At 35.9% G+C, this 16,015-nt stretch overlaps 1 protein-coding gene across 1 annotated transcript in view; it reads right to left on the bottom strand.

The window, feature by feature from the left end:
* LOC126183798 (delta-1-pyrroline-5-carboxylate dehydrogenase, mitochondrial) overlaps nucleotides 1–16,015 on the bottom strand; it is a 112,347-nt gene that overhangs the window by 93,165 nt on the left and 3,167 nt on the right. Inside the window, exons 2-3 of the mRNA XM_049926040.1 lie at nucleotides 7,893–7,972; nucleotides 6,993–7,126 (exon numbers count right to left, since the gene is read on the bottom strand). Coding sequence (XP_049781997.1) covers nucleotides 6,993–7,126; nucleotides 7,893–7,972 — 214 coding nt within the window. The remainder of the gene's footprint in view (nucleotides 1–6,992; nucleotides 7,127–7,892; nucleotides 7,973–16,015) is intronic.

Here is a 16,015-nt window from a genome sequence, read left to right on the forward strand (position 1 = left end):
CATCTGAGGTATCCAAATCCCAGGTCTAGCATTAATTTTACAATTCAGGACATCGATATTTTTCATAAGAGAATAGCCAATTAAAGGGAACTAGTTTTTGGCATGCTGTTCCTCTTTGTAATTATCAGTTCTCTTTGTGTTTATTCCTAAACCATTGTCTCATGGGTCATAACCCTGTGGAAGACACAGGTGCAAGACCTTTTCCACACACATAAACCACTCCTATTCCAGAACTGTCATCATCATTTTCTATGCCATCAAAGACAGGGCCTACTGTAAAAGCTGCTACACCATAACCAACTAGTCTGTAACAACTACATAGCATTCTATGTAAGTAAGAGCAACAACAAACAGTCCACACTTATTAATTGCAACCACCAAACTAGCTAAAGTCAAGTGGAGTGAGATGTTGCAGAACATGCTGCCCAATATAATTTGGTTGATTACAATGTTGCTTCGCCACATAGAATATGGTCCCCCCCCCCCCCCCCCAAAAAAAAAAAAAAAAAAAAAATATCTCCCCCCACTCCCGCCAACATGTTTTACATTACTGTGGATAAGAGAGCTCTCCCTCTGATACATCCTTCATTGCAACAACCCCCTGTCCTTAGTCTCACCCTCTCAACTGGTCACCCTCCTCCATCTGTCTACACCCTTCCCCGACACTCTCCTCTTCTTCCCATCCCATTCCACACTACTCCATTACTCTATCTCCCCCCCCCCCCCCACCACACTACTGAACACATCATCAAATCCTCTCCTCATTCTGTCCCTCCGCCTCCTTCTTTCCAAGTTAAGATTGCTTTGTTACCCGCTACTGAACACAAGACAGTAGATAGATTTCATTATTAAGGTTTCCAAAGCTATGCCTACATGAGCATATACCTTATTTTGCAGCTCTTTTTAAACAGAAATATCACATAAATTATTTACATTTCATATTTGTTATGAGTAATAACTTGTTTGGTAGTGCCTTTTGTCTAACAATTGATTAGTGTCCCCTCAACATTACAATTTGCCACGATAGGTTTTTCATGGTGACTTACTTGCTATTACAGCCCCCCTACCCCTCTTTTTTGTAACATGGCCTCTATTTTTTATACAATTTGGTCTTTGTACACTATTTCCAAAAAGTGTGAGTTTTATCGCAGTATTTTAAGCACTTTTTCCTTCTACATAGGCCAACATTTTGCTGCTGCAAATTATTTTATATCAATTTTAGTTCACTGATTATAAACTGAAAACTAGTTTCACATTCATTGTTTTTTAAATTTCATCATCATTTATATATGCTTTCTTTTTACATGCAAAATTAACATTTTTTCAGAGATATACTTTTATGCTGGCCACCATATTTTACATCTTTCTAAAATTTCTTAAATCCTTTCATTGGTGTCTACAAGATCATGCAGCTTTGCCATGCATTATTCTAGGTAGATCTTCTAGTCCAACCAAAAGTTGTTTTCAAAAAGATGAGTTACCTCAGTGTTATTCCATAAGACATCAGGAAAATAAGAGGTTGTTTTAATGGCTTCAACGTCATTTAGGTAGTTGGTTAAGAAGTTTCAGAATATTTTTTTTCCTCTATTTAAATTCTCCTCAAAATGTACATTCCAAAATTATAAGATTATTTTCCACCCATTAAGCCACATTTCTCACTGATGTTTAACCACTATTGTGCCGCACCAGTTCATGCAGGCAATGGATTAGAGTAGCATTTCTGATGAGTGTGCAGTACATGCAAAAATGTGAACTATACCGAAGTTATTACCAAATATGTCCAAACAGAACCACTACGCAGTTATTTTTTTCTTGGCTGCCAAACAGGGGGGAAAAAAAAGAAGGTAGACATCCAATGGAGAACTAAGAATGTGTATGGAGCAGCATGTCTGTTGAAAACCACCATTGTGGAATGGTGCGCCAAGGAGTGCGGTTGCTTCATGTTAATGCATGTCTCCATACCACAAATGTAATAACGCATTAGTTATGCCAACTCAAGTGGAAGACACTTGAACACTCGCCCTACAGTCCTGATCTCCACCCACACAATTATAATTCCTTCAGTCCTTAAAAAATGATTTAAAGGATGTGCAGCAGGCAGTTAAGCACTTCTTCACACAGGAGGACACGGTGTTTCACCAAACAGATATCATCAAACTGGTGCAACAGTGGGATGACTGCCTCAGTGCTCATTGTGATTTGCCTGACTGGCATACCGATTTCAGTCTGTATGGCCTCTGAACAGAAACTTCTTGGTTGCCTTTTATGTATCTTTAAAAAAGCTATTCATCCTTTCCTGCAGTCTTTTTAATCAATCCAAATACGGAAAATACTTATGTCATCAGTAAAAAGTATACATTCTAATCATTGAATAATAAAAGGAAGGTCATTTACATACTAAGAAAAGCATAATACCTAAGACTGAAACTAATCGAAGGCAAGAGATGCCACAACATCCTGAAAACTTTTGCTCCATTATTTAAGAAAACAGTCTGCATTCTTTTTGCTGAACCCAGTGTGATCCACCAGTCATCCTAACAGTTTCACTTTCTGCTATCAAAAGTCAATATTTAGACAGTTAATAAGTCACAAAATATACAAAAAACTGTATTATTTCATTATTTAATTTTTGTAACACAGCACCCATGATGATTAATCAGAACAACATTTTTAGATTATAAATAATTGTACTGTGCATGCGCATAATGATTTTTATACCCCTTATTTGGCAACAATTAGAATAGGTGTCTTTCTTTTCAAGTTTCTTGGCAGTAGGCTCAATTTAAATGTAAATATTTTCACCAGGAAAATTTTTGCTGTGATTTGTAGGCTGTAGGCTCCTGAAAATATCACCATCTTTGACACAGTTCCTAAGACGTGTGAACTACCTAACTGACGAATGAACATTGCAAGTAATAAACTGTGACAGGTGTGGTATGTTCTAAAACTACCCTCAAGTTAATCAACAGCATTCAGCCACATTTATAGTGGACTAAATAAGCATAAAATCAAATTTTCAAATCAATATATTAACTAGGAGCAGTAACAATCATAAATAGAACATTAACAGATTACTAGCACAAAATCCAATATTATGATATGTAATTAAAAAACAGTTAAACTACTGCACTAAGGATATAGAGCATGCAATTCTGATTTAAACCTTTTCATTTTCTTCTGTACCACTCTTGGATATGAAATGCCAGTACTGTAGAAAGTTAAATAGTCAAAGTTCTTTTTTGTGCTATTTAAAAGCAAACATATATGCCTTGTTGAAAAATGCAGAAGTACTGGTATTCTCGATATTAAATCCAATTGCTAACACCAAATCAGCCTTTCTACATGCACCATAGCTGCTGATCAAAATATTACTACTGATAAAGATACATAAATTCATAAATTTACATCAGGGTGAAATGACCATGTTTACATAAAAAAAAATCAGTGGATCACAAAACTTTTAAAGTTAATTTGAATTTTAAATTAAACAGAATCCTGTGTTCTGTGTGTTTCATTTCTGCATCTTCAGCATGCTGGGATTTGAGTGCATCTACAATTTTTTTGTGATTACAATAACTGTTATGAAAACAATATTAAGTTACACAGGAAGAACATTTATTTACAGATGACCAGTTTTGGAATGCTTGTCTATTATCGAATCAGGCATAACTATAAGTCTTGCATTATACCAGTCATACAAGTGGAAATAGGCCATGAAGTCAGTAAGTGTGATACAAAACATGGCCTCCACATGTGCTCATCACTAACTGTCAGAGCAAACACTCTTCATTTCATTTGACAGCCCCATTCAAAGATAAATCTGTCAGATGTTAATCCTATATTCTTTTACATATCTCTCAGTCTTACAAATATATTGTACTTTAGAGTGCAAGGAAACATTTACAGTCACATTATATTTATTCCCAGCATATACCAGAAACATTTTTGCATGCTTTATATATGAAACCTTCCAATTTTCACAGCACTCATAGTTCTGGATAAAGTCTTTAACTGAAAGTAGTGTGTTTACTTTCTTTTGCATAACAAAAGTCTTTAAATAATATTTATCTTTAAAGTAGGTTTTAACGTTATCTCAAATCAACCAAGTGTCCTCCTTGTCAACATTTAAAGAAATTATATCTCCTCTACACAAAGCTTATCATCTGGAGAAGCATGAATTCTTGGGAACTTTTGAAAACAATTGACAGTCCCATTTTGCATTTAAATCTGTCATCCAATAAATAACCAACTTTTTTGATAGTAGGTTCCCAGCATCTTAGCTTACTTGCACTGTCCTCAGAATATGTAATATACAGCAATGATACAGCTACACTCGTACCACACTCTGTATGCAGCACGTAATAAAGTATGAATTCTTATGAGCATCTCAGAAATTTACTGTTCACTCACAGTATATATATATATATATATATATATATATATATATATATATATATATATATATATATATATATATAAAAAAACCTATGATGTTTCCATCCATGAAAAATTGGGCAAATCACTTTCTAATCAATCACAATGAATTGTGCAGATGATTAAAATAACTTACCTGGTTGCATGAACAACTGTAATCAAAGACAAGCTTAAAAATAAAGTAAGTACTGGACAGGACACTCTGATGTTATCATCCATACATTAGCAACAATAGGTGTGTTATTCACAGTTTCGTTCCAGGTGTTCTGGAAGAGTTGCTCTCCACATTATTTTGTAGTTGCTTTCTGCAATTTGGGTATGTACTTGCAATTAAGGCTGTGTTGATCAACTGATCCCTGATGTAACCTGATGTCCAGGAGTTCAGCTGGACAGTGATACTACAAGCTGGGGAAAGCCATGATTGTGATTATCAGAAAACTCTTCACTGCAGTTGCTGAACAATTCATGTAAGGATTCAGAAGACAGATAGAAATTGACGGTTATGTACTTTTCATTGATGGCAGACTGTGTCACAGGACAGAGCAGAAGGCCTATATCAGCTTAAATTGCTGCCTCACAATTGGTGTTTCACCGTTCTGCAATACATGTAAGTTTAGCTTCAATGTATCTCTACAAAATATGTCACCTGGGTGCTGTATTCTAATTGGTCACTTAACAAACTGGCAACACATCCTACAATTCCACTACACCTCTCAGCAAGAACTGCCAACATTCCCCCACAAAACATACGAGAGCTATTCACAAAGAAGGGAACGTTTCCATCTTATGCCGCTAGGTGTGCACTGATTGTATATATTTTGGTATGTGCGTGCTCGGCAGCTCAGTCGGCATCCATCAGTGACAGCAGGAACGTCTCTGTGTATCTGGATTTTTCGATAATCAAATTTGAAATGTGCACTGCAATCTAAAATCGCACGAGTCGTGAGGTGCGATCTGTGATATGGTTTTTATTGGCAAAAATCCTAAAACCTATAGAAATTTATAGTGAACTGTTGGAAGTGTACGGGAACAGCATAATGTCTGAATGTTCCATCTGGAAATGGTGCATTCGGTTTAAAAATAGCTGAACCAACATTCATGATGAAGAGAAGAGTGGTCACCCGAGCATTGTGACTGAAGATCTTGTCGCTAAAGTTGATGAAAAGATTCGTGAAAACCGTCGCTTCACAATAACGGAGCTTTCGCTTTCTTTTCCACATGTTTCATGGACTTTGTTGTTTGAAATTGTCGCTCAAAAGCTAGGCTACCACAAATTTTGTGCACGATAAGCACCATAAAGAACAGTGAATGGGGGCAATGTTGGCATTTCTGGAGACCTACCACAAACATGGTGATTCATTACTGGATCAAATTGTAACAGGTGATGAGACTCAAACACGTCAATTGCGAGACAAAATTACAGTCTTACAGTCCATGGACTGTAACCCAAAAACCAAGGAAATGTTTGCAACCTTGTCAGCATGAAAGTTGATGACGACAGTGTTTTGGGATAGGTAAGGTGTGCTGCTTATTGATTTTCTCAAACATGGAGCAACCATAAATTCTGCCCAGTACTTTCAAACTTTGCACATCCTTAGAAGAGCAGAAACGCCGAGGAAAGCAGACGTCCAAAATTTCGTTTTTGCACGAGATTGCCTGACCTCTTATGGCAAATCACACTTAAAGAACTCCTTAATTCATTCAAATGGGTAATTTTCCCTCATCCGCCCTACAGCCCCGATCTTGCACCAAGTGACTTCCACTTGTTTCCCAAGATGATGAACTGGCTTGCAACGCACCGCTTTGATGACGACGCAGAACTCCAGGCGGGCATGACTTACTGGCTGAAGTCTCAGGTGGCGGAATTTTATGACAAAGGTCTTTCAAAGCCTGTCCATCACCATGATAAGTGCCTCAATGTGTTTGGTGACTGTGTGAAAAGTGGTATGTCCATTGCTCTTCAGATTTACATAATAAAATGTATTTCTTGCACTTCGTGTTTTTTATGCCAAAATGTTCCCTACTTTCCGAATAGCCCCCCTATAACAACACTTACTCTATACTGAAGGTTTACCATAATCACAATACCTAAAATTATTATTGAACCCATTAACAGGGTTCTGTGTGAAACATTTAGCCATGAAACTTACAAACATCAGAGACCTACCTTCCCTTTATTAAAAATGGAATACTGAATACACAAACATATTAAGTTCCTGATGGGCTGCAAAACATTTAGGATTATCTCATTAATATTTCCTTAAAAATTTATTTTCTAATCATTCACTTGGTAGTTTTCAAAATTTTATTCCTTTAAGTAGAATCTACACTATCTTCCTCCACTTGTGACTTTCATGCTACAAAGGTAACTCTGAGAAATACAAATTTAATCATGTAAGATTCAAATTTCTGCTTTGATAGCCTAATAGTAAGGTTGCTGCTCACGAAAAACAGGACATATGGGTTGAAGTCATCACACAACCTTTTATTTGTCAATTCAGAGAGATTCAAACTGTTGTCATTGTGTACACTAATAATTAGGTCCTTGCATTACATACCATCAACTGATAAATGAAATCCCCATCTTTGTATTCCTTGTCGCCAATTATCACGGGGATTTCTGTAGTTGCCTTGGACCATTTTGACAGGGCTGCTTGCAGCTGCTCTCTCTCCTTTGACCCAGGCTGATACTCTGAAAATTCACAAAGACATTGCAATATCTATTAATTAAATCATTTCATAAAAGGACAAAATTTTAATAATATTATAATAATAAATTTCTACATGTCAACATTGACAAATAAAAATAAAACCATATTTCAACTGTAATTACAAAATAATATGCCAAATTACTTGAACAAAATATATCTGATGATGTAGGTTTAAAATGTATGAAAATGTGCAGACTCAGTTTCCTAAACACGAGACACTTACAAGCCTTCCACACACACATAAACTACACAATGCTTATCAACAAATATGTGCTTTTAACATTTGGGAAGGGGGGGGGGGGGGGGGGGGGGGAAGAATCGAACCCCCATTACAAAAGGAATGTGAAGAGAGGGAAAGTACAAATATAAACCACAATTCTCTCTTATTTGTCACATTAACTTGTTCCTTCACAGGATGATATGATAGTACATCTTCCACAACCACAAAACAAACCTATTTTCTTAAGTAGCTCAGGATTCAGTGTCTTATTATTATCATCATCATCATCATCATCATCATCATCATCATCATCATCATCACTCATACAATCAGCTATCAGTGACTTGCAGATATGTTTAACTCCAGAAAGTGAACAGATTATGTTACATTTTTCAACGTCATTTTCTGCTGAAAGTTTGCTTCCCAAAAATAAAAAGAATCCACACACTTTCCTAGGAAGGACAGTAGCAGTGCAAAGGAAAACTGCAAATACTGTACAACTGCTCTGCAACATGCAATGCACTTACCAAGAGTAGGTTCATTCTTCACAGTAAAATCTTCTACTGTACCAAGTGCACTGGAAGAATATGATCTGCATGACAGAAACCTGTAATGGAAAAAAATATATATCTCAATACGCATGACACACACTGTATTTTCAGCAGGTAAGAAATAGTTGGATAACTTCACAAAACTCCTTAAAAATTTACTGAGAACTACATGTTTTAATTATCCTTTACAGAGAAGTAAGAAGACAAGAGTACAGAGTTAATGTCTAATTGATTTCACTGTACATTGAGCACCAGCAAAACTGGACAGGCAATGGTGGGGAGAGGGGGGGGGGAGGAGGGGGGAGGGGAAGAAAGAGAGAGAGAGAGAGAGAGAGAGAGAGAGAGAGAGAGAGAGAGAGAGACAAGCTATACTCTTACATAATGTACCATGTCCCCTTTTGTCTCAAGTAAGCCAAGAAAATTACAGGAAACCTAACTCAGTATGCCTTTTGCACATGCACTACACTTGTACTCAAGTCACTTTTGTAGTTCACTTGCTGACATTTTCTAGATATGTTCAAATACTTATTAGAAAAGGCACTTAATGAAAGGCTGAAAGATTTATATGAGTCCCAACAACAGGATTGAGTAGATTGCTGAACTGATGCATTTGGTACCACCTTTCAGCTTTGAGCTGTGATGCAATGGTGCTGGGAGAGTGACATCATGCAAAAGTGCTGCTTTTGAAAGTTATTTTGTTTCATGTAGGGGCATTCTTTAATTTATATGGTGTTAGTAGAGATTTTTTTTGACTGTCCCAAAAGTGGGTCCAAGTCATCTGGGGTAGTATGTTTTTAAATTAGTTTGGTGTGTGCTTGTGTTGAAAACAGTGTACCTGTGTGCATGGGGGGAGGCAGAGGCATGGTACATGTGCGTACATATACTGTGATGATAATTCCACTGGTACTTGAATCTGACATTTTTTATTAAGTTCTACAGTTGTTTAGTACACTCTGGGGATGATAATATTGAAAGTCCTGTTGACTAGGAAGTGAGATCAAGCTAGAAGAACTCTTAAACAATTGAAAAAAAAGGGTGTCTTTACTCCCAACTGACCATGACTTATTTCAGTCTGTTTTCTTTTCTTTTTTCCCTTCTATAATAACTACAGAATCAAACTTAAAAATTTAACTGTACATTACCAAGGCCCTGGATATCATAGCAGTAAAATTGTTGGTTTACAGCTGCAACACTCATAGTACAAACTGTCTACAAGGTTTGCATCACAGTCATATTGTGTAAATTTTTGTGGAGTTCAGAGCAATCTGGCTGGCACTTAAAAAAAAAAATCTGAGTATGTCTTTCTATTGTGGAATTCTATTGACATGCTAGTTTAATTCAATTTAATGTTTAGCATATTTTGTGGTTTATGCTGAAAATTAGGGTACTGATTAAAAATTGTATAAATGTGTTGTTACTGTTCGTGGTGACTTAACCACTGCTCACTTCTTTTAAAGTGAGAAAATTAGCATGACCCTCATGATAGGGGGCCATGCCCAACACCTGCACTACAGCAACCATGGGTGGATTTCTTCCCCACAGGTTCCCAAGCCTGATGATACATTCCTTGCCAGAGGCCAACACCAGAAGAGGTATCTTTTGGGATCCTAATCTTACTGTTTACTTCAAGCTACTTGAATTTTTTTACAGGTCTCAATAATTTGTTGTAGACTAACATGAGGAAAAATATTACCATCGGCTGGATGATTCATGAATGGTGCTGAAATAGCTGCAGTGATGTTCTGTTCCAGAACCCAGTACTTGTAACTCCTTTGTGGCCAATAAAATGCTGCATGCATTTATGAAAAAGAGTGGTGAATTGGAAAGATCTGTGAGATTTCCCAATATTGTACTTTTGTATCTGACTGTTGTCCTACTCTAGTTCAGTTTGTCTTTCCACAAAACCACCAACTCCCGCAGTTGTCCATTTAGTTAACTGTTTCCATATTAGGAATTGGATTTACTTCACAATTGACAATTTTAACTTTTTTTTCAGTACTGTAATGTATGTTTGTTATGCAATAGTTGCCATCACTTAATTCGGTTGGTGATGCAATTTGGCCATTCTGGTGACGTCACTGCTCAATGCCATTGGACAGTATCGAAAGCTTCTGATGGTGCTTTGCTGTCAACAAATGGGAAACAATTTGGAAATGGACTGGGGTAGGAGCTATTTTACATTTGGATTCACCATTTAAATGCTAAAAAATAAAATAAAATAAATGCAGAATTAACTAAGTTTATCAATAACATACATGGTTCAGCACTTACTATCTCAATATTGCTCTCTCTTTACTTCGCACACAAAACCAGAAACTTGGGAGAGTTGCAGAATTTTACAAAGAATATAAATACTAGTAATTACATCGTAACATATGACCACATTCGGACAGATCTTACATCCAGCCCTGCGCCTTATGTTGACAAGCAGAGTACAGTGAAACACTGAGCTTTATCAACCAATTGGGGACTGATGACCTCAGATGTTAAGTCCTATAGTGCTCAGAGCCATTCGAACCAGCCATCAACCAATCATTTCAATGCACGAGTAGCAGTGTGAAACTGAGGTGTATGTATGTGGGTGGTTTGAAGGTGAAAATACCTGAAATCTCCTAAAACATAAATCCAATTATTCTCTTACATATAAAATCAAAGCAGTACTCCACCCAAAATTAAATAAATCAGTCAGAAGAAACAAGATAACTATTACTCCTCTAAAATCTTACTCATTTCAACTGTGCATACAATAACTGTAAAGCTTAGCAACTAAAAGTAATAAATGGCATTAATGAAACTCATGCAGGATTCCTAGATATCTGATTGCAAGAAGGCAAACTCAACATTAGTCATAGGCTGCACAACAAAGTTTCTTCATATATACTTATGAGCCAAAACATGATAACTACTGCCCACCATGAGACTGAATGCCACCTGGTGGCATCATTGTGTGCACTATTTAGAAAAGAAAATATATAAAACACATCTGGGATGCCATCAGACAACAGCTCTGTGCCCACAAACCACCAGTCCATGGTTTATGGGAATTATTTGAATTGTGTGTAAGTATCTGGTGCAACATATCTCCTGAAACCTACCAATGACTTGTTAAATCTGTGCCATGCAGAAATGCTGCTGTATCACATTCCAAAGGTGGTGCAACACATTATCAACCAGATGGTAATATGTTTTTGGTCATCTGTGTATGTACATAGCATCTCTTTCTACAGAGGCTACAAATTGAAGAAGTGTTATTTTATTCATCTTCAAATCTGGCACCAAGCCATAACACCAGATAATAATCACATAGCAAGTACACACTTCTGGAATCTTGTGCATAGCTGACAAGCAAGACAGCTGCCATAAATGCTTCAAACAGGTTCAAATTTTGAAATTATCCACCTTAAAAGATATTACAGCTCTTTCTGTGTGTAAAACAGACAACTATACTCCCACAATGGAATGCTCAACAAACTAGCATGCATGGTGGATTCACAAGATGTCTTCAGTAAATGGGGAAAAAAATTGTAAAGCTCTGTCCTCCCTTATGAGACATTTAAATACCAACAAACAAAACACTATTCATTCTTAAATCCAGAAACAGCTGTAAAGCTGCCTGGGAAGTAATTAAAAGTGAAATAAATAGACCAACAACTCAACTATACCCATAGCCCCAGATATCTTAAACTCACACTTTGTTAACTTCAGTTTACAACAAGATTTGTCTCCCCTCAACGCCATGCTTGATGCTAAAACTCTTTTAGGTTCAAATAAGTATGTAGTCCATAAATTCTGCTGGGCAACAGTAACTGAAAATGATGTTAGCAAAGCAATAGGCAAACTAAGTAGTTCCAGAGCAGAGGACTTCTATGGTCTGTCAAACTTTGTCATAAAGAAGATATCAAGTGATCTTCTGCCACCTCTAACCACTCTCATTAACCATATATTACAGCAAGGGATTTTCCCCGACTGTTTGAAAATAGCGGTAACTATTCCCATATTTAAGAAAGGAGATAAATCAAATCCAAGTAACTATCGCCCTATCTCATTAATCCCAATAATATCTAAAATAATCGAAGACTGTGTTCACCAACAAATGAATTACTATTTTGAGAAGAATAATTTGTTAAGTAACTCACAGTATGGATTCAGGTCTAAACTATCCACAGTTAAAGCAGTTGAAAATATTGTTAGTGATATATATGATGGCTTTGAAAATAAATTAATCTCATGTGCTACTCTCCTAGACCTGAATAAAGCATTTGACACTGTATCTCATAGTACTTTGATCATGAAATTAAGACACTACGGCATGGAAGAGGACACCCTGAAATTATTAGAATCCTACTTAAGCAACAGAGTACAATTTGTTAGTGTAAATGGGCAGCTGTCAAACCCACAAACAATAAAAAGAGGTGTGCCACAGGGCTCCTTACTTGGGCCCTTCGTGTTTGTAGTGTATGTTAATGATATGCCACAGTATTTACCCTGTAAAACAGTCCTCTATGCAGACGATACAACTTTTATCAATTCAGGACAGACTCTTGAATCTGTACGAGAAAAAAATTATATAATATTTGAAAAATCAGTTCATTGGTTTAGTGCAAACTCCCTATTCATAAATGAAACAAAAACTGAGGAAATATTCTTTAATTTGAAGGTATCAAACAAAGAAAATAAGTCCGTTAAACTGCTAGGAATGATGATTGACCAGAAACTTTGCTGGGATAAACATATCACATACGTCTGTTCTAAACTTCCACGTGCTATGTTCCTACTTTATAAGCTTAGGAGTAATGTCAGCCAAAACTTACTGCTGCATTCATATTTTGCTTATATCCACCGACGAAACCACACAATTGATCTGCCATACTCTAGACTGTCTAAGATACATAATAGTTATAAATATGTAGGCCTCGAACTGTTTAATATGCTCCCTAAAATTGTACAAACAGTATCTAAAAGTAAATTTAAGACAACATTGGGTCAATGGCTCAAAGGTAAAGCATTTTATTCAGTTGATGAATTTAAAGATTGTAATATGGCAGATTTGCTATTTTAACATAGAGAAAGGTACCTCTGCCTGTAGTAGGACCTAAATTTGTATCAATAGCTTAGGATAATGACATAGTGTTATCAACATGTATTTGATAATGACATAGTGTCATCAACATGAACATCTGCTTAATATAAATCTGTATAATGTTTTCCTTTTTATTGTAAAATTAATAATATATAAAATTCCAAATGTGTGCTATTGTACTACACTAAATTTCACATGATTTATATATACATTGTTATGAGAATATAACCATCTTTATACTGTAATTGAACTTATTGACGAAGCCCATTGTATAAGAAAATACTGAATGGCTAATAAAGATTCTTATTCTTATTCAAGTGCCTTGAATCATTAAGTACATATGGTACAGCCAGCTCACAAAGTATCAAGCAATATGGGTTTTTGATGAAAAAAATCAAGAATTTCAATGATCAGCTTGTCACATACAATAAATTATACAAAATAACAGCTTTGCCTTAGAATACTTCTTTACTTCTTTTGTACAAGCAAGTGGCATTTGCATGTACACAAACAGTAATTATATACACAACCAACAGCTACCCCATCCCTCCACAGATCACAGTTGTTAGTACAATTCTGAAAAAAATCAGCAGTTGGCCTTCTATTTGGTTGGCCGTCATACATTTTACAAAGGGACAATACAAATTCTAAATAAATTGTACTTAATTTTGAGATATCCTGAACGTGGAAAACTTGGAAACTGCTTTGACCCAGGACGTAATGGTAGTGGTATGTGTGATGTCACAACGGCTAGGAGTTTTTGAGTTGGTTGTGTTTGTAGATGTTGTGTTGTTGTATTTGATTGTGCTCTCAGGTAGTGGATGTGGACATGCTGAGTTTCAACGTGTGGTACTTGGTTTATTTGAGTTTTGTTGTCATTGTGCTAATGTGGTTTTGAGTTTAGGTAGTTGGTGTGGTAATGTGTTTTGTGGAAGTGTTTTCAGTGAGTTATCACGGTTTGTTTATGTGTTTCCCATTTTTTGTTACATCTGATTAGTTTGGTGTTTGTTGTGCAGAAAGAAGTCTATTTTTTTATTGTTTTTTGTTAGGTATGGATATGACAGTGAAGTTCACAAGTGTATCATTATGTTCTGAGATCGGTGGTGATATGCTGTTTGACACACAGTTTCGGCAGATGTTCGGTCTTGTTGTGTCACTTTTGTGGCAACAACATGGGGTTCTGAACCATGGACACGTATATGTTTCATTATTGTGGTGTGCATCTCTCTCTCTCTCTCTATCTATCTCTCTCTCTCTCTCTCTCTCTCTCTCTCTCTCTCGTTTTGTTTTTATTCTATAGTAATTGTGATGTTTTGTGTGTGGTATATTTATGGTAGATCGGTTGTACTTTAATTGTTGTAGTGAATATGGGATATCTGGGTTTCTGAGTTGCTGGGGTTTTGGTTCCACTTTTTGGAGTTGTAGGTGCTGATTTTTTGGTATTGATAGCTGCAGTTGAGCTACATAGGTCAAGAGAAATGTCCAGGCCCATTTTCTGCAGTTTTGGGGGTTGGTTTTTTTTGGTATTTCTCTGTGCTTGAGCCATAAAGGTCAAGGGAAATGTCCAATTACACTTTTCGGAGTTGCAGAGGTTGGTTCCTTGGTACTGATATCGATATGTCAAAGAGGCTGTTTTTCATAGTTTGTGACCAAATGATCAAGATGTTGACAGAAGATACTTTTAAAAATCAATTCAAGCATAGCTTATCTATAAATGCCAGTATAAGATGGATTTGATATAAATAACAATGTAAGCAACAACGTTGTGCTAGAAATAACTATAATGGTAAATTGCATATAAAACCAACTGTGTACTATGGCATGAATTACTGTCCTGCTTAGGGGGTTCATGGGCATAGCATCAGATAATGTTGTCAAAACTACACAGTATTTTAGTGAGACAGCTACTTGCTATCTTGAAGTGCCCTGCAGTTTGCATTATTTAATGGTAGCATACTGTGAAAAAATAATGTTTTAATTTTTACTTTGCTGACAGTGAGTGTGGATGGAATGTTACATGTTATGAGCAGAAAGTAAATTTAGTATTAGACCATTTGGCTTTAAAGAGAATGCTGTGAACTACCATACAAAGTTGTAAAGTGAATAATCTCACTTTACAACTAATTCTCTGGTCAACTACTCTAGTTATTGCACAATTAATTAACAGTCCATAAGCTTCTAATCTATGTTAGCAACAATTACATTAATTACAAAATAATGAAAAATTAAAAAAGAATTTCAGGCTCTACTGCATAAGTTAAATATTTTCAGCTGGCAGAAGAAAGCAGTTAGATGCAGATTAGTCAGTCTTGCAGAAAACACTTCAAAAGCCCTTAATATTGCAGTATCTAGTTGTTTATAAACACACAAGCTAGTTATTTAATGTATGCTACAAAAAGAAAAAAATTAATATGAAATTATTATTTACATAGCACCAGAACCAGCCCCTATCTATATTTTCCTTCTTCCAAGACTGTCCCTGATCCACAGTAACTACAAGTATCTAGCAGGCAATCTTTCAAATCATATCTCCAATTGTTTAGTCTCTTTAAATAAATTTTAGAGAGTATTAAAAACTGACATAAGTGCAATAAGTTCTGTTAGAAATTAATGATTTTGAAATAGCTTTACACATGTGGTAAGAAACCTTTTACATTTCTGTGTTCATCTATGTAATTATTGTACAAAATTCAGCTGCAGTGTTTGGTGACACCAGTTGTAATGAAAATACAGAAAGGTCAAAAAAATATTTGCTCTCTACAGGAAAAATTCTCCACAGTAAACTCTGCAGCAAATATTCTTACTGTAGACTAGGAAATGCTTCTACACTGAGTGCATATACCATTTCAGGCATTTTTTAGGTGTGTTAATGGAGAATTACTATTCTTGAGAGTTCTTTAATAGGTTCTATTCGTATTGCAGCTCTGTGCATTTGCATAGTGTTATTAATCTAAGTTCACTCTCTGAATAACGAGTTAAAATATTAGTACATGAGACATTCAGCACCAACTTTTAAACT

Source organism: Schistocerca cancellata, chromosome 4 (genome assembly GCF_023864275.1).
Source record: "Schistocerca cancellata isolate TAMUIC-IGC-003103 chromosome 4, iqSchCanc2.1, whole genome shotgun sequence".
NCBI classification, from domain to species: Eukaryota; Metazoa; Arthropoda; class Insecta; order Orthoptera; family Acrididae; genus Schistocerca; species Schistocerca cancellata.